The sequence below is a fragment of the Taurulus bubalis genome (genome assembly GCF_910589615.1).
Source record: "Taurulus bubalis genome assembly, chromosome: 5".
In the NCBI taxonomy this organism is placed as follows: domain Eukaryota; kingdom Metazoa; phylum Chordata; class Actinopteri; order Perciformes; family Cottidae; genus Taurulus; species Taurulus bubalis.
This window is the reverse complement of record NC_136593.1, coordinates 366,703-387,500: the sequence shown is the minus strand read 5'-3', so window position 1 is coordinate 387,500 and position 20,798 is coordinate 366,703. Positions and strand designations below refer to the sequence as shown.

The following is a 20,798-nucleotide window of genomic DNA, read 5'->3' as shown; positions in this document are numbered from 1 at the left end:
ATTTGATTCTTTCAACACTTAGCTCGGGTGCACAAGTCAAATGTTTGGACCACCAAAGCTAACAAAGTTTCCTCCTTTAATATTCCTCCTGCTTCTCTAGCTGATTATGATATGAGAGTATTTTCTTTTGGGGGTGCACTCACGTGATTGGTTGAAAATGGAAGAGAATACTTCTTTAAATAAGGCCCCATGGCACACATTGTATCTCTCCATACTATCTAATAAAACTGCAAAGGCTGCAATTGGTGCTTTTGTTTGGTGTCCTATTAAAAAGCACCAATTAAGACAGAAACCAATTACAAAATAACATTGTAAAAAAAGGAAAAGATAGTTAAAAAAAAGCATGCAAATTAAAGCATGGATAATGATTATATCCATTTGAAAGTACACATGGAAAGACAAGTGCAAATTGATATGCTCTTTAGATTGTACACAAACGCCCCCCCTAAAGAGAAAAGTAGAAGCCATTGTACGAATAGAGAACAGCAGACCCTTACACACAAGCCACACACACACACACGATGAGGTTAAACACAGCTTACACAATAGGAGTGTTTTTGGGTCAGCTGTCCCTCAGTGTGGTGGACAGACGCTTCACTGACACAATAGCCCTTTAATGACATCATATAATGGGTGCTTCAGGCACACTTTACGGCTTAGAGCAGCCTTTTTAACTGCTTAGACTAAGCTGCTTGTGGCACTGAACGAGCAGCATAGAGGAGAAAAGGGTAAGAAATGCTGCGGTCCTCTTCAGATGGCAGCCAGACATAATAGCCACATGCTTAACAGATTAAATGCTCGTAACATTTTTGATGCAATGTAAACAAAGCTAAGTGGAGGATTTTCACTTTTTCTCTCCGAATCCCTCTCTACCCCCTTTCCTCTTCTCTGTGCACTCTCTTTTTGTTAGACAAAGTAGTGCGAGTGGGTAATTGTACTATCTCTAAATGCCCCGATCTGTAAGGAATGAGCCTGTGCTTGGGTTTTAAAGTAAAATCACTGAAGGATTGTGGTTGTAAATGTCACTGAATTCCCTAATGGGGATTGGGCCACTTTTTTTCTCTCAAATGACACACAACAGACAACTGCCGCTATTGTTTTACCCCCAGTGTGCTGACAAGGCTTTACTATAAACTGTGGATGAGGATGAAAGTCAACACAAAAGTGATGTTTCCTTTTGTTTGATTTGGTGAAAGAGACAGTCTGCATTTTACTTCATTTATTACATATTATTTTCTGCACTTCTTGTTAAAGCATATATTAAATGAAGACTTGGAGGAGGGTGGAGGTGACTGGGTGGAGGAGGAGAGTGGAGGTGACTGGGTGGAGGGGGGAGGTGACTAGGTGGAGGGGGGAGGTGACTGGGTGGAGGGGGGAGGTGACTGGGTGGAGGGGGACTGGGTGGAGGGGAGGAGGAGGGTGGCGGTGACTGCCTCAGCATCACTACCTATTATTATTATTATTATTATTATTATTATAATAATACGGGTAGTGATTATTATTTCAGGATGTCTAATCGCCAAAGACTTCGCACTGTTCAATTCTCCTGCATGGGTCATACATTATTGTTCAATTCTAATGAAGTCTCATTGAACTCAGGTTTTGTAAATACTCCTGGTTGGGCTAAATAAAATAAGTACTGAACTGAGGAAAGCAACGTCATATAAGTAGACAAAACACGCAACTTTAAGGTAACCCCCTAAACCCTGTTCTAAAACTCCCGTCTCTGGTGAAAGTCCTGCCAGTTTGAACCATTCAAAATATTACAACTGTATTCCTGAGCTCTCAGTAGTCACGTATGTGAAGAAAGTTTTAAAAATCTGGAGAAATCTAGCTGAACCATATATGAGCTATTGAAGTCCAGTTTTTTTTCTACGGAATTCAAATTCACAAATGAATCATTGACGAAGTAATAACAATAAATGTAATTTATATAGCGCTTTATAATTTATATAGCGCTTTCCATGGTACCATGGTTTCCATGGTTCACAAAGACACTTTACACAACATCCATACAAATCATCCTAAAAGCTATACAATTTAAAAAAACAAAACAATAAAGAACATGGAGCACACAGTCACACATTAAAAGTAGTTCTGAAGAAGTGATACAACGCGTTACTTGCATTTCCAAGTCTGCTCTCCGAACATGCGGAGAGTCTCCCTTATATACATAAAATACAGTCACAGAAGCCCTCATGACGTCTTGCACTTATTGTGAACCTTCCTCCCGTCATCACATAGACATGTTTTAAGCCATAAGAACAACAATGATGTGTATTGTCTTCAGTCCGGAACATACAGATATAGCAGATCACTTGTGTAAGGGAAAGATCACACCAGAGTAATAATTAGAGTAAAGTTCACTCATCCGTCACAGGCCAGGAAACAGTAAATATTAGAGGAAATAGTTTTTTTTTTGGGGAGGAGGGGGAGAATAGAGAGGAAGGGGACCTGGATGGAGGGTATGTGCTGTGCAGTGTTGGGGTAGTTACTCAGAAAAAGTAACTAGTTACTTCTGAAAATTGTAACTAGATTACTTTACTAGTTACTGCATTTGAAAAGTAACTTCACTACTAGTTACTTTACTTTCCATTTTTTTAAGCAAATGTCCAAATTAACCGCAAAGATACATGGACAAACATCACGGCCCTTTCATCACTTTATGTTCAATAAAGGGCATCTCTTAGCCTTTCCACATAGTGTATTGTAAACATGTAAAACAAAATGGCATATAAAACTCAGCCATTAACTTGAACGAACATTAACCCTGTTCACACTGTCTGACCAAAGAAATATGCCTCACTTTAAAATGCACAAACAACAGGATACAAGAGGCTGTGTATGGTGGGGACATTCAGGTCAAACAGCATAACACATTAAAACAGGCTTTGGGAAACATGAGACCCCACTAAACCAAATGGGGGCCGACTCCTAAGAACAAAACCAGCTTGTTATAGGAATCATTGGAGTGGTTTAAGTAAAATTAATGGCACTTTTTCCCATAAAATAGAAACAGAAAATGCAATTAAATAAACAGAAAATCCACTTCATCATTGCCTAAATAAACAGAAAGTGCACTATATCCTATGAAGTTTATCATTTTTCTCTATTCTTCAAAATAGCGATTGTATCGCATGAGTAAAAGTCTCTGGAATCTTTTATCCGACAGCCTGTTCCTCCTTGGGGTCAGAACAATACTGCCCAGGCTGAAAGCCTTTCCACAGTGTTGTAACTTGTTTTATTACATGATTTACTCTTATTGTGAAGAGCATGTAAACAGGAAGTGCTTTTACTTTGAAGGCATAAAGTACAATGATACGTGCTTGTTGACTAACTAATTTTGATGTTACGTGTGGAAGATATAAACATGTCGGGTGCAAGAGCGCGTTCTCAATGCTTTAACAGTTGTAATACTGCAGTGCACCAGTAGAGGGAGTCCGTTCATACAGACGTGTCTTGTCCTCATTAGAAGCTCCACGTCATTACAGACAGGTGCACTTGATGGTATGGAGTGTTGTATTGTTTTGCAATATCCTTAATCCTGGGGAACCTGGAGAGAACCTCCCAGTTGGATCCGGGCTCTCCGTCTCCGTCTCCTCCATTCCCCGCTTCCCTCCTTCTACGCACCAGCAGCTACGTCACTCAAATCACTCAGATGGAGTTCTGTGATAGGCTGTTCATGCAGGAAGTGTCGTGTGACTCGAGCGCCGCTAAAAGAGAACTTTTCGGACTGGTACAAATGTCTTGAGTAACGCAGGAAAGCGCGTTACTGAGGTCTAGTAAAGTAGTGTAGTTACCAATATGTTGAGTGTAATGCATTACTTTACTTTGTTACCTATAAAAGTAATTACGTTACTGTAATCCGTTACTTTGTAACTCGTTACCCCAACACTGGTGCTGTGAGGAGAGTAAAAAAATAATCAGGGTATCAATCCCTGATGATGAGGTTGGAGACTCCTTCTCTTGGCTCTCCTGAGGCTTCCTTCCCGTGAGGTCTCCACGCCGATGCTGTGTAGTTATCTCTTGTTTAGACTCCTGTTGTCTCTTGTCGTTGGCAGTGGGAACAGAAGAAATAGGTTAGAGGTAAACAGTTTTACCCCCGACTTGTTCAGGCAAACTCCATCTGCCTTAAAAAGATGTATGCGCTCCCAGAAAAGGTAAAAATTACAAAGTTGGCAGCAGGTGAGGCTGGGAAAAATCACATCCAGCACACGGACTATAAGCACTGGGCCCTCCCAGGGATGTGTGTTCTCCCCTCTGCTCCCTCTTCACCAGTGGTTCTCAAACTTTTTCTGTCACGTCCCACTTTGGAGGAAACATTGAAATCCATTTCAAGTAAACCAGATTGCTCAATCAGACAAAAACTAATAACATGTGCAATCACTTTGTTAGAACATTGCAAATAAAGTTATATCTGTGCAAAAAATAACTAATATTTGGCAAAAAAAATATTTATTGTGGCTACAAATAACCCGTTTTGCACTGAAGACATTTTCAAGATAATAACAATAACGTTCAACCTGTGCAAAACAAAATGAGTGCAGATGTGTGAGCCATCAGGTTGTATCAGTATTAGTGGCTGCTTTCCTCTACAAATATTTTATAAACAGGGCTGTAGATTTGATAATCTTTGGCGATTAGACATCCTGAAATAATAAAAATCACTACCCGTATAATAATAATAATAATAATAATAATAATAATAGTGATGCTGAGGCAGTCACCACCACCCTCCTCCTCCTCCACCCAGTCACCCCCCCTCCCCCCTCCACTCAGTCTGCATTTTACTTCATTTATTACATATTTGTTAAAGCATATATTAAATGAAGACTGGGTGGAGGTGACTGTCTCTTTCGCCAAATCAAACAAAAGGAAACATCACTTTTGTGTTGACTTTCATCCTCATCCACAGTTTATAGTAAAGCCTTGTCAGCACACTGGGGGTAAAACAATAGCGGCAGTTGTCTGTCATTTGAAAAAGAAAAAAAAAAAAAAAACACTATTAAAAAAGGGACAGAGCAGACTTTTTCTGCTGAGGAGACTGAGGTCTTTTGGGGTGCAGGGAGCACTCCTGAATACCTTCTTCGACTCTGTGGTGGCATCAGCCATCTTTTATGGAGTGGTCTTCTGGAGCAGCAGCATCACGGCAGCTGACAGAAGGAGACTAAACAAACTGGGGAGGAAGGCTAGCAGTCTGCTGGGGCGTCCTCTGTATACTGTGGTGGTGGAGGACAGGAGGATGATGGCTAATCTCTCATCCATGATAAACCACGCCTCCCACCCCATGCAGGACACTGGCAGCGCTGCACAGCTCCTTCGTCCCCGGTGTGTGAGGGAGAGGTATCGCAAGTCCTTTCTTCCCGCTGCTGTCAGGCTGCACAATACGCTGGGCTCCCAGTAGACCACTAACACTTGAATTCATTCACCTGGTTCAATATCTAATACGTGCAATACGTTTAAGTACTTTATTTTGTATTCAGTCTGTATATTTAATATTCTTATTACTGCTTTTTATTACTGTCTACTGTTTATTTATATTACTTGATTTTGATCTTTTATTTACTTGTGAGCAATGCTGCTGTAATCCTGTAAATTACCCACTGCGGGACTAATAAAGGATTATCTTATCTTTACTGTATATTGTGTACAAGTATGAAGAACTAAGTGAAACCCGAGTCAATTTACATGTATTTGAAAACTTACATGGCCATTAAAGATGATGCTGATTCTGATCAGCGCAAACAGCCTGCTGAATCTTTCATCTCCTCTCCTGGCTGGTGGAAGAGGGCCACTGATAAACACCTCAACATTGACAAAGCCGACTATGTTTAACAAGTCAATAAAGTCTCGCTTCAAAACTTCAGACTCTTGTTTCACAATATCACAGCTTCTCAAATGCACAATGAGGTTTTTCACCCTGGGATGGTCAGCCACAATGTCCAGGATTTGTCTCACATTAGAGACCATATCCGTCGGAAAGCAGAGTATTTTGCTAATCTTGCTGCACATAGTTCTGACATCTTTTACAGCATAGTCTCCAACAATTGGAGTCTCAGGCCCAGTCAGTAGCTTTTCTTGTGGCCTTTTACGTTCACATTCACTCTCAGTTCTAACCCTGCTTTGAGAAGATAGCTGCTTATCCAGATCAGATTTAAGATCCTTGTTAGGAACAGGACTCACGGTGAGCAGGACTCAGAGGCAGACACAAGGTGAGGTAGTTGCTTTCAAAGAACAAGGTTTACTTGGACAAAAACTCACAGACATCAAAAGACAAACTGGCACAGGACAGGGAGTTGACACAGACTAAATACACAGGGGAACGACACACAGGTGGGAATGATGAGGACGGGGCTAGCAATCACACAGGAGGGAGGAGTCTGGAACGAGAGACAAGGTGACTGACAGACAACACAACAGAAACAGACAGTGAACACAGAACTACCCAGAAGTTTTTTTTGCTGGTTTTACTTTGCCCAGCTGTTCTCAGCTGTGTGCAGTGGTTGAGGAGTAATTCTGCCCGAGCGGTAGTGCGGGCCAGCCAGTCTCATCACAAATTTCAGGGTGCTGGCCTCTGCCTGTTTGTCGTCCTGGTAGTCGTCCTCCCACATCCTGATGGTATGATTTCCTCTTCGGCTTTGCACCGAGAAAGTTCCAGGGAGGACTACCATTTGAGGATTCGTTAGCAGCTACACAGCCCTCTTGGTGCTAGTTAGCTGTGTCTTAACTTGCACTTGTACAAGATGTTGAGCCCATGGTAAAGTGGTATCGTTCTGACACAGTCCATTTACCTCCACCTTCACTTATAGTCGCTGTATTTTAGTTTCCAAGACTGTAATCTTCTGCAGGAGTTTGTGGTAGTCGTCCATGGAGAGGAACTGTCTGAACCTCCTTAGCTTCTGCTGGGCTGATTAGCAATGGGCTGATTAGCATTGGGCTCTGGGGTGCAGAGAAACACAAAATACTGATCATTATCACCATTTATTTGAAGCCAGAGCTTTGTATTGAAACAAAAGCTCAGAAATTAGCAGAGAAAAGTTGCATGTGTTTGAGTGTTCATGTTCCGTGTGCGTCGACATTTACCACTGAATGAGCGTGCGTTCTCGTGTAAATAGTTGGAAGCTAAAATCCGAACTCAAACCCAATGGAACCCTCATTTTGTAATGTTTGTCTGTAAACCAACCAAATTCTGGACCCAGCAGACACAAGCATTTAAAGGACAGTTAGATCCAGGGTTAGGGTTAGTTACACCTTGATTACACGCAGATTAAGACATTCACTTAACTAATTATGGGACCTCTAAAAACAATTGGCCACACAATTTTTTATTCCGGTTAATGCAAAGGGTGTAAAAATAGAGTAAAGTGTTTTAGTGATTTAAAAAGTCCTTCAACATCCATTGTGCTTCATTGCTCTAAATAAATGAAAAAGGTTTAAGTGGTTTGAATACCATCTGCAGGAAGGAAATCCGGCTACGATTAATTGAAAGTTTCAATTATTTTATGGAGTGTGTGCCCTTGTAATTCTGTCTTTGTGAGGAGCAGGTAAAATGTTGAAGAAAGCACATGTATAGTAATGGCAGACATTTTAGCCTTGTCCTCATATTCTACACAGGGCTGATCATTTGACACTAAAACTAAAAGACCTGAGGTTCGGGTGAGATAGTTTAGGGCAAAATGTCACGTATTGAGTTCTAGGATTTTTTTGTTGTTGTAGAAACAGTTAATCTGTTCTCACCTCCCTCTACAACTACTCATAATTAGCTCACTGCCTAAGGCCATAGCTCATTTTGATTTCCTAACCACTGTTTCACCTAATGGCTTGTGTATTGATCGCTGTGTGATTGGCCTGAGCAACATTGAGCAGCTTGATAAGAAGTTTACATTGCTCATTAGATGAAATCTGGAAGCAAGCTAATCACACGTTAGGTAACAAACACAACAGGAAACTAACCACTGCTGTTCGGGAAAAAAGAAGCAGGAGAAAACGTAATTAGAAAACAGCTGCTATTTATTTGGAAATAGAAGAAAATGGGACGCCCACACTGAGAAAAAGATTGTAGTCTTGATGTAAAAAAAGAAAGAAATGTCTGTCCCTGCTAGCAGTATCATGTTGCAGTTGTTACCATCATAGAGCTTTAGTTTAAATGAACGACCCTCTGAAAACTGGCGTTTTAGAGGGTTAGGCAAATTTGTGGAAAAAGTTCAGCGAAAGCCATTTCCTCTATGGTCTGTACCTTAACCCCATTGGGTTGAATTGGAACCGATTGTGAGCCAGGCCTTATCATCTTTCTTTAGATGCCACATGCATTCAAACCCCAGCCACCTGGATGCAACCACTGCATGAAGAGGCAAGACTTTCATAGCAGCCCTTTGGTCTATGTAGTGCATGTACTTGGTAGTAGGATCGTATTTGAACCCTTCCGGGTCTTGAAGCGCGCTTGAGGATGTTTACGTTTTTTAAATCAGAATACGTTTATTTGCCAGGAATGTTTACACAAACGAGGATTTTTTCTAGGCGGAAGGTGCATAACAATAGACATGAGACGTTAGACGAGACAAACAACAATCAACGACAACAGTGCAGTGGGTATTAAATTAAGTATAAGATAAAGTGCTCAGACAAACAGCTAACATTAATGTAAGTGTGTGTTAAAGTGACATGAGTGTTTAAATATGAAGTGTGCAGGGGAGTGACCGGTAAGAAGAAAGAAAAGAAAGAAAAATAGTCCTGGGGTGACAGGGGGGACCCGGGCTTTGGTTTCTGCCTGTATGAGGGAATCAGGTGAACCATGGCGTGGTCAGAGTTTCCCAAAGCAGCGCGTGGAACGGCGTGAGAAGCCCCACTGATTGTGGTGTAGCAGTGGTCCAGCATGCTCTTCTCTCTAGTAGGGCATTTAATAAACTGTCTGTATTTAGGGAGTTCATGGCTGAGGTTACCTTTGTTAAAATCCCCAAGGACAATAACTAAAGAGTCCGGGTAGGTCCGCTCCACACACCGTATCTGCTCGGCGAGTGTCCGCTGTGAGGATGATTAAAAAGGTCGATTCATCGTAATGATTTATGATGACACATTTATTATAAAAATATAACATGTTTACCGCCGATGATGCTCGTACCACACAAAATCCTCGCTGCAGCAGCGAGGACATTAAAAGTCGACACCACAGACAATCGTTCCCATTCTGACCCTCAAATATGTTTGGTTGACAAAGTGAGTCATTTTTTATTTCAACAGACCTAAAAGTTTGTTTTTCAATTAATTGCAGTCATATTAGGAGGGTCTACCCGAAGGTACAGCAGCAGATTAAAAAGTAATTTTGAGCTTCAAGACAACAGAAATGGAGTGGCCCCATATGAGAGATTGGCATTGGTAATGTGTTGTACACTAACTGTTATTCTCCAGTGAGTGTGCAAGGCCCTGCGTTTGGTTGTGTTTTCTCTGAAAATCTCATCTCCTGTGAATCAATACCCTATTTAGCACCAGCTCACAAGACTGGAACAGAGTAAGGAGTGCTGTACTCCACTTTCCCCTTCATTCAGCTCGATATTTCCTCCTCTTCTCTAATTGGTAGTTTTTCACATTGTTTCTTAGCTTCTTCTCTCTGCTTGACAGCTTCAGCGGTTTCATTTTCACTTTCTGTTCCACCTATTCTCCATTCCTTCTCTTTAACCACACAGACTCCTTTTCTCTCTCCTTTCATTTTCTTGTTTTAATCACCTTTTTTTTACATTTATTCCTCTCCTTCAGTCACATCCCATTTTTCTCATTACCCTCCTCTCACAAATCTCTCTGTAGCCCCTCTCTTTACTGGAGCCTCCTTTTATTTTACTTTTTTTTCACCTGTCCTCTTCAGTCCTCCTTCATCCTTACATGCTCTCCCTCCTCTCCTAAAACCAATAGGTCATGCAGAGTACTGTGTGTTTGTTTATGGGAGTCAAGCTGCAGCTGTATTAAAGACTCCGCCTTTTCCTCACGTGAGCTGAGACAATTTAGACATTGCTCAGGGCGAGAAGAGAAAGATGGCGACGTCACATTCTGCAAATAATTAAATTAGCTTGTAATTGACACTTGAACTTATGCTGCGTTCACACCCAACACGGCACGATAATACTTATTATCCGAACCGCTTATCCTGTTTAGGGGCGCTGTAGCCGATCCCAGCTGTCAATAGACAAAAGCAGGGTACACCCTGGATTTTATTAAAATCAGTTTATTTTGTATAGCCCAAAATCACAAATACAAGTTTGCCTCAGAGCTTTACAATCTGTAACATAACATCTGTCCCAGGACCTCACATCGGATCAGGAACAACTCCCCAATAAAGACAGTAAAAACCCTTTCACAGGGAAAACAGGAAGAACCTTCAGGAGAGCAACAGAGGAGGATCCCTCTCCCGGATGGACAGAAGAATAGATGTCATGTGACCAGAATGAATAACGTAACAGAGTTACAGCACATTACATTAATACATACATATAATAATATATAATGAGTAGTAGGCATGGTCCATGATCCAGATAACCAAGATCCATGAAGCAGAAGGAGGTAGAGAGGAGGGGTATCAGCAGGGCCATGGCAGGAGGTAGAGAGGGGCATCAGCAGAGCCGCCATGGCAGGAGGCAGCACTGGCTCCAGACACAGCCACGCTCCATGAATCTCTCGGCATCAGTTTTGGATTTAGGGATGGATTAGGTTGAAATAAGTATGAGGTCTCGTCTAAGGACCTGCATGTGTTTATTCAGAGGCTTCAGTTCTAGTCCAATTTGCTATCAACACAATTAAAGATGACTTGTTTCTTCACATTGGTCGGGGCCACGCACCTATTACTCTGCATGAATAATTATAATGATCTCTCCCTCCAAGGAAAGTCTGCCACATTGAAACCTGTTTGATTCGCTGTCATCAGTCAGCGGACGCACAAAAAAAAGGATCTAAGGAGACCTTTTTTAATTGCTATTTAGATTTACAGTTGTACATACTCAGTAAACATGATACACACTTTATTAAAAATCAAACATGATGGAACATCCAGCGACGTTTGTGAATTGATCTCACTTCATCGTGTACATACTATCTGGATGAAGAATGAAGATGTCCTCAATCAACCAACAACTATTTATGTATTTGAATGAATTAAATGTGTAAAATTAACAAAACACAGCTCATTGCATATTTTTTCACACATGTTCTTGATGTAGATTCTGTGATTGTATTTAAAATGTATTTAACCAGGAAAAGCCTCATTGAGATTAAAAATCTCCTTTACAAGAGTGTCCTGGCCAAGACAGAAGTAGCACATTAAACAAATTTCAGACAAACATAAGAGTGACAGAACATTTTTGGAACAGTTTTAGATCACGGCATGAGTAAAACCAAAACTCAGACTCAAGTCATCATATCCTAGTTCACACAGGTGCACATCCATCAGTCAAAAACATCTACAACCAGATGAACCTTCGTCCAACTCTTTCAATCTATTTTTAAAAAACACCTAAAGAGACCGGCTCCCAGAAACCCAAATCAGTCTGCAGCAAATTCCAAGCCGCAGGAACAGCAAGCCTAAAACCCCTTTTCGAGACGGACGTTGGGGACAGATAGCAAGAGTAGGCCTTGCGCATGTGTCACAGAGCGAAGACGGTAAAAATTGCCTTATAAATAACGACATGTCAATGATTTAGTCTACGGATGGACAATGCAGGCCAACCAACCCTAGCATACAGGGAGCAATGGTGAGTAAGGGCCTTAAGATGTGTTATCAACCTCAGTGCTCCATGGTAGACAGTATCCAGAGTGAAGACATTGAGAAGAGGCATGCATGTATAAAACATCACCATAATCAATCACTGACAGAAGTAGCAGCAACAAGTCTCTTTTTAGCATCAAAAGAAAAGCAATACTTATTTCTGAAATAGAAACCCAGCCTCATATTCAAATTCTTCACAGGTTGCTGAATGAAGTTTAAAAGAGAGAATCATCGAATCCCAAGTATTTATATGACGACACAGGCTCAATCGATCACATTGCCATGACATGTAATTATATCTGGAAGGTTCAGTGGCTTTTTCTTTGAAAATATCAGTTTTGTCAGGATTCAAAATAATTTCAACTCATACAAAGTGTAGTGTAGTGTGTTGAACAGTATCAAAGGCTTTTTGCAACTGAAAGAGAGCCTGATACTGTGTAGGAGCAGAATCATCTGCATAAAAGGGGAAATTTGCATTTGGCACATTTTGACCGATACTGTTTATATAAATTGTGAATAAAAGTGGTCCTAAGACCGAACCCTTGGGCACACGCTTTATTACTTTAAGAGAGCTAGAGGTGATGCCTTCAGCCTGGACACTGATCTGTTTGACAATTAATAGTCAAACCAACAGACAGTTTGTTCTGACAGTCCAATAGTAAGAATTCTATGCTTCATTATTGCATGATCGACAGTGTCAAACGCCTTGGACAAGTCTATAAAAAGGGCTGCACAGTGGTGCTTGTTGTCCAAAGATTAAATAAAATCATTTACTACCTTTAATGCTGCTGTGGTTGTACCATGTTTTTTTCTAAAACCTGATTAATAATCAGATAAAATATTGTTTGAGATTAAAAACTCCTTAACTTGCTCATTCATGAGGGATTCTAGTGTCTTAGCTAAAACAGACAGTTTGGAAATAGGCTTGTAATTGTTTAAAACTGTGGGGGTCTCCTTTTAACAGGGGAAGAACAAAGGCAGACTTCCATATAAGGGGAATTTCATTTGAGACTAAGGAGAGATTAAAAAGATATGCTAAAGGGGGTGCGATAAAATCAGCAGCAAACTTTAAAAAATATGGTTCTAGGTTGTCCGGACCTGCCGGTTTTCCTGTGTCTAAAAGTTTGAGGGCTTTGTGCACCTCGGTGACAGTAACGGGCTTAAAACTGAAGGACTGACTAACAGTTTCCTCAATACCAAAACAAGCAGGGGATTTCTCATGTAGATGGTTTAGAGTGTCAAACAGGGAACCAGAGGCAATGAAGTGCTCATTAAAACAGTCAAGCATTATGGCTTTGTCAGAGATGTCAATGGAGTCCTTGACAATGCAAGGGGGAAGCGCAATACCATTCCTATATAAAGATTTTATTGTCTTCCAAAACAGTCTTGGATTGTTTAGGTTGTTTGATGTTTCACTGAGAAAATACTCAGCTTTAGCCTTTTTAATTGCAACTGTGCAAGCAATACAGTTATCTCAAGAGTCACAATTGTAGCGTACCACTCTGACAGATGGTCTAAAGACCATAGCTTTAGCTGTTAAACGGCTCACTATGCAACTTCCGTTTTAACTCTGCTTTTCTCTTTCAAAATAAAAGCATCTTATCTCAAAACAGGAAACCAGATATGTTTTGCTTAAGGCAGACAAAAAACATGCAACAAAAACAACAACATGGATTGACAAACCGTTTCTAACTTTAGAACATATTGAGTTACTCACAGTTCATTATATTGATGAACTGGTGCTGCTTAACATGCTTTGACTGTTTCAGAATTGTTTTTTAACATTACCGTTTGAACATGGGCAAAAGAAGGAGGGGCTTGTCCCTCACAGAGACCCTTACAACTGAACATGACAAAAGAAGGAGGGGCTTGTCCCTCACAGGGACCCTTACTACTGAACATGACAAAAGAAGGAGTGGCTTGTCCCTCACAGGGACCCTTACTACTGAACAGACTGTTTATGGTCTTCCCTGATAAAAGACAAATGTTTCTTCTGGTACCTGTTCATAAAAGAAAACAGATTTATATACTGTTAAGTGGCGGGCCGTATGGGCCTGCTAAAACTTCTCTGCTGGCCTAAACAGAATCACAAAGTTATAGCTATTTTATAATTTAATAACTCCAAGGCTTCGTTCTATTGTGATTTCTTGCAAATTCTGATTCTTTAAGTCATTATCTTTACAAAGAGGGGCCTTGAACCATGGAGTTGGAAAAACTTGGGGGCGGCTCGACATGGCATTTTTGCAGAATCTTGATTAAATTATGCTCAGATCATGCTAGATGTTTATAGTTATGATAAAAAAAAAAAAAAGGTATAAAAGTCTCATTTTTGGAAATATACATTTGATTCAAAACAAAATTCTGAAAAAAAAAATCACTATAAATTAACCAAGCATTAGAACTCATTTGGGTTCATACGACTACTTGAAGAATGGATACAGGGAACCCCAGAGCATGTGGGGGGCTCTGGGGTGCAACAAGTAACAGTTCAAAGACGTGGTTGTACAGTTTATCAATGCATTTCAGTCCCAGTAATAGCTCCTTCACGATGGCCATGGACCAGTGAGGATAGCCAAGCCTCCCAATTGCGTTTCTGGAATGAGTTTCCATGCGCCCCTAACCTCCGTGAGAAAGGCATTGTCAGTAAATCCACCACAAAGTATGTTTCTCCTCCTCCAGCCATTGAGCGTTAAAAAACTACACCAAGCAAACCACTAAAAATGTCATAACTTACTCCTACTGAGTTCTGCTAGCAGCTAGCTAGCTTTTTGTTAACAGAAGTCACGCTGGCCCACTGACCAATCACAGCGCATGTTAATGCTGACGTACTTCCAGGCCCCAAAAAAAAAAAAAAAAAAAAGCTCTACAGCTGCACTGGAAGCAGCGCTGCAGGCTGGAAGCCGAGCAACAGAGGAAGACAGGAACTATGCAATGAGAAAATAAGCTCATAGGGAACCATAATACATATAGTGTATTTGTGAAAACAAATTAAATTGTAAAATAGCTATAACTTTGCCTCTGTTTAGGTCAGCAGAGAAGGCTTTTCAGGCCCTGACGGCCCACGAGCATATATATATATATATATATATCTTAAGACTGTATAGTGTTAAGTATAGCATATAGCCTCAGACAGTATAGTGTTAAGTATAGTACATAGCTTAAGACTGTATAGTGTTAAGTATAGTATATCGCTTAAGACCATATAGTGTTAAGTATAGTATATCGCCTCAGACAGTAGTGTTAAGTATAGTATATAGCCTCAGACAGTATAGTGTTAAGCAACCGCCTCGTAATTGTAAATGTGTGAAGATGTGAGTATATGTGTGTGTTTGCAGTTCACGTTAGTGTGTATGTGTCTCTTTCCTATATGGGAACATGTGCACAGGCTGGTCTCTCTGTATCTTTTTGTGAGAGTTGTTTCAGTTCAAATGTAAATGGTTGCCTATGGGTTTTCATTTGTTTTAGGTGTGTACATGTCTCTATGTGTGTGTATATGTGTGCGTGCATGCATGTGTGTGCCCACACTTGCCTGAGCATCTGTTGATTGCAGTCGGATGGAAAAACAATTGTAAACCTCTCTGGCTGATAGATCCACATAATCAGCAGTTACAAAGTGAGCAGTGTGCCGAATAACAATGTGTTCGCAACACAGCTAGTTACCACACACACACACATTATATATATATATATATATATATATATATATATATATATATATATATATATATATATATATATATATATATATATATATATATATAAGATAGACACAACACCTACATCCTGGTATTTGTGTCCACCATTAGAACCCAATCAGGGCCCCACATCTGCTCGCCAAGAGCCTCTTCAGCTGAGCAGTTCCACCCATTGACTGCCAACTGTATTTAAGAAGCTAGAAGTCGAATCCAAAGGTGAACGCTGAAGCTGCCATTGCAGTATATTTAGTGACTGAATAGGACCACTTCAAATCACTTCAAGTTGGCTTGTCCTAAAATTGGGGAACTACAACCAACAATTACTTCAGGTTGGACCTACAATGTGTTGAGCATAACAACCTTTGTCACCAAACATTATTGTTTCATTTAAAAGCCAACACGAGTCAGTCCAGAGGCAACACAGCAAAGATGTGTCACTGTCCTACTATCCTAACCCTGACCTTAACTTGGCCTGTTCCTGTGCCATGTCTGACCTCACCACCGTCCTTAAAATGAACAAGATAACAGCCGTACTACGAACAAATCCAATCAAGCCAGATTCACAAATGTAAAATGCTGCAGACAAAAAGGGGTGGAATGTGAAATGGAAAAGCACTAATCAGATGAACAGTATTCAGCCAGCAGGATTAAAATCCTTACCTCCCGAAATACCTGTCAGGTCCACAGCCTGCTGTCCTACAGGGAGGCTCGGTGGGCTTTCTCTTTTTGTCTTAATGTTCTATCACCACGAGCTACAGGGAGCCTCAGCCAGCAGAGAGGTCACAATGGTGTCACCCTGTGTGTGTGTGTGTGTGTGTGTGTGTGTGTGTGCCTCCTCTCAGCCGCCATGATTATGATCATTCGTAGAAATGGCGGCTGTAGCTCATGGGGATGAGAGGTCGTCCTGAAATTACAAGGTAGCCATGTGTCCTTGCGCAAGACACTGTGTGTGTGTGTGTGTGTGTGTGTGAGAGAGAGAGTACAAGTAAAAAAAAAGTAGTCTCTGCTCTGCAAATAATGCAACTGTACAAGAAAGTGGAGACCAGAGAGTGAAGGGTTAACAGTGGTTTTCAAACTGTGGGGCGCAACCCTCTAGTGGGGCATGGAGGTATTACAGATGGGGCGCAAGGGGGTGATGCTGTTTTAAAAAAATTATAGAAATTAAAAAATATATTTTATAAAATAAATTATTTTATATAATCCTTTATTAATCGAACAGTGGGGACATTATTCTCAGCATTTTACCATCCTTAGTAATTTAGGAGCAGTGTGCTGCTGTGAAGCACTTGGCTTCAGTGTCTTGCTCAAGGACACTTCAACATGAAACTATGGAGAACAGGGATGAACCGCTAACTTGTGGTTTCAGGACGACCACTCTCCCCATGAACATGATAACTTTACATAGTACAAAAGTACACGGACATAACCCGTCATTAATAAATACATAGCAAAATGCCTGTACTTTCATGGAAATGTTTACATTACGCGTGGGGTAAGGACCCACATGCCAATTTGGGGCCCAAATGCCAATAACAGTCCAAAGTAAATGTATTCTTAAAACAAAACTCAGGTCAGGCTTCAAAACAGGATGAGGAACGAACGAACAAACAAACAAAAACAGGAACAAACAAAAACAACACAGGACTACTCACAGGACAGGTAACAGGCAGGGAAAAAAAAACAGCACAATCCGACAGGGGACAAACAGGGTTTAAATACAAGAGGAAGGTAACGAGGAACAGGTGGAAAACAATGAGGGCAGCACAGGTGAAAGGAATACACAATCAGGGAACAGGGCAGACGGACAATCACGGACAATCACGGGGGCAGGAAGTGCAGGAACACAGAGGACACACCCCTCTCACCCTGGACACAACCTGTTCGTGTCCCTGCCCTCTGGCAGGAGGTTGAGGTCCATCAGGACTAAGACCTCACGCCACACTAACAGTTTCTTCCTGTCGGCAGTCGGGCTCATCAATAGAGCCCGGGTTCCCCACTGACTGACTCTATCACAGGACTATTCACGGACCATTCTTTCGGACCATTTATTTTTATTTTTATTTTTATTCCTTCTCTCCTCCTACCGGTCACTCCACTGCACAATTCATATTTAAACACTCATGCCACATACACTCAACTTTAACTTTAACTTAAACGCACACGTCACTTTAACATGCCACATACACTTAACTTTAATACACTTAATACAAACACTTAACTTTAACTTAAACGCACACGTCACTTTAACATGCCACATACACTTAACTTTAATACACTTAATACATACACTTAACTTTAACTTAAACACACACGTCACTTTAACATACACTTACATTAATGTTATCTGTTGTCTGAGCACTTTATCCTTATCTTATTTAGACTTTTTGCACTGTTGCTGTCGTTGATTGTTGTTTGTCTCGTCTAATGTCTAATGTATGCACCTTCCGCCCAACTAAATTCCTCGTCTGTGCAAACATTCCTGGCAATAAACGGTTTCTGATTCTGATTCTGATTCTGATTGAACAAACCAACATCATAACAACGCGGTTAACAAGTTACGTTGCGCATGCGCGACTCGATGATTCTTGGCGCTTTGCCTTTTCTGCTGTTGCGTCTCTCAAAACAGAAAATAGATCTCAGCTCAACATTGAGCATGAATTGAGAGCCGTATCAAATCTACAACCCTGTTTTAAAAATATTTGTAGGGGAAAGCAGCTCACTGCAGCCACTAATACCGATACAACGTGATGCTCACACATCTGTTTTGCACAGGTTGAACGTTATTGTTATTATCTTGCAAATATATTCAGTGCAAAACAGGTTATTTGCAGCCACAATAAGTATTTGTTTTGCCAAATATTCAATTCAATTCAGTTTATTTTATATAGCCCAACATCACAAATACAAGTTTGCCTCGGAGGGCTTTACAATCTGTACACATGACATCCCTGTCCCGGGACCTCACATCGGATCAGAAAAAACTCCCCCAATAAAGATATTAAAAACCCTTTCACAGGGAAAAAAAGGGGAAGAAACCTGAGGGAGAGCAACAGAGGAGGATCCCTCTCCCCGGATGGACAGAAGCAATAGATGTAATGTGGCCAGAATGAATAACGTAACGGAGTTACAGCACATTCAATGAATGTGACAGAAAGTATTCATATAATGAGTAGTAGGCATGGTCCATGATCCAAATAGCCACGATCCATTAAGCAGAAGGAGGTAGAGAGGAGGGGCATCCCAGGGGCAGTGGGAGGAGAAAGCAGGGCCATGGCAGCTGGCAGGACCGGCCATCGCCAGAGCGATGCCATCCAGAGAAACCATATCATCAGATACTTGATTTCTGAGGTGTTCTGGTCCGAGTAAAATAACTTCAGTCTTGTCCGAGTTCAGCAGCAGGAAGTTGCAGGTCATCCAGGTTTTGATGTCTTTAAGACACGCTTGAAGTTTGGCGACCTGGTGGGTTTCATCTGGCTTGATCGACAGATATAGTTGAGTATCATTGGCATAACAGTGAAAGTTTATGGAGTGTTTTCTGATAATATTGAATAAAGGAAGCATATATAAGGTGAAGGGATTGGAATCTCCTCTCCAGGAAATTCCTCGGGTGTTCAAGAATTGACAGTACAGGTTATATTACAATCAAGATTATTTATTTAAGCCATTATTACACACATACATGAAATGCATACCTAATACAAGGCCTTGGACTCAGCTCCCCTGATGGTCTGCTCTGCACACAGTCTGCACACAGTCAGCACACCCCCAGAATGAGAGTGGGCCCCGTTCTCTAAGAACAATGGATATTTATGCCATTTCTGTGAGACACCTCCTTATCTGACTTTCATATTTGTCTCAGTCTTAGTAGCGAAAAAGGGAGCTGAGTCCGTCTGTAATTCAGACATCTAAAGGTCACAAGGGTGAGCCACACTGAGCACAAAGGCGGAATCTCCCACACCCGACAGGAGCCAGACAACCGTCCCTGTGCCAGACCGATAACGGCCAAAAACAAGCTTTATGTGTTAATATGCGGTAGCAAGGGCATATGAGGCCAAAGCGGCCTCTTTCTAGTCTGTTTAGCCAAGGTCAAGAGCGACTGAGAACTCGACCAGTTATGATTTCCCATCAGCTTCGAGACACATTCTTTTAGTGCAAGCAGGACATGAAACTTTAGTCAAAGTAAGGCAGTACAACATATAAATCATTAAATTCTCTTCAAAGGTGAATAAAATTGGTCCAAGCACAGAACCCTGTGGAACTCCATGGCGAACGGCAGTGGTAACCGAGGCCTCATCGTTTACAAATACAAACTGAGATCGATCTGATAAATACGACTTAAACCAGCTTAGTGCTGTACCTTTAATACCAATCAACTGGTCTAGTCTCTGTAATAAGATGTCATGGCTAATGGTGTCAAACGCTGCACTAAGGTCTAACAAGACCAGAACAGAGACAAGTCCTTTATCAGCACTAAGGTCTAACAAGACCAGAACAGAGACAAGTCCTTTATCAGCACTATGGTCTAACAAAACCAGAACAGAGACAAGTCCTTTATCAGCACTAAGGTCTAACAAGACCTGTACAGAGACAAGTCCTTTATCAGCACTAAGGTCTAACAAAACCAGGTCTGTAGTTAGCCAACACCTCTGGATCCAGAGTGGGCTTCTTAAGAAGAGGTTTAATTACAGCTACTTTAAAAGACTGTGGTACATGACCCAATAGTATTTTTTTGCACAGATAGAACTTTATTTGCATTGTTCTAACAAAGTGATTGCACATGTTATTATTTTTTGTCTGATGGAGCAATCTAGTTTACTTGAAAGGGATTTCAATTTTCTTCATTCTATTATTTGAAAAAGCACAGATGGAGGAGTCACAAAAAGTTGGACCATTTTGTTACAATTTTGTCGGGGCGGTGGGGCCCAAACATTTCTCTTCCTCCAAAGTGGGGCGTGACAGAAAAAGTTTTAGAACCACTGGGTTAACAGCATAGTATGTTGAAAAAAGTAAAACTATAGTACATCAAAAATATCAGTAAAAGCCCTTGTATATATATCCTAAAAAAAGTAATAATAGTGTAAGTCGAAAAGTCATAGCATGTGGTACATAAATCATAGTATAGAATGTGGGACACGAGTCAAAGCATAGCATGTGAAACATGAGTCATAGCATAGCATGTGGAACATAAGTCATAGCATTTGGAACATAAGTCATAGCATAGCATGTGTGACACGAGTCATAGCATAGCATGTGGGACGCGAGTCATAGCATAGCATGTGGGACACGAGTCATAGCATGTGGAACACGAGTCATAGCATAGCATTTGGAACAAAAGTCATAGCATAGCATGTGTGACA

The 20,798-nt window shown here is 40.9% G+C and overlaps 1 protein-coding gene across 1 annotated transcript in view; it reads left to right on the top strand.

The window, feature by feature from the left end:
- chd6 (chromodomain helicase DNA binding protein 6) overlaps positions 1-919 on the top strand; it is a gene marked incomplete at both ends in the record, with an annotated part of 51,588 nt that extends 50,669 nt beyond the window's left edge. The window contains one exon of the mRNA XM_079218147.1: positions 911-919. Coding sequence (XP_079074273.1) covers positions 911-919 — 9 coding nt within the window. The remainder of the gene's footprint in view (positions 1-910) is intronic.
- Between the last annotated feature and the right edge of the window lie 19,879 nt (positions 920-20,798).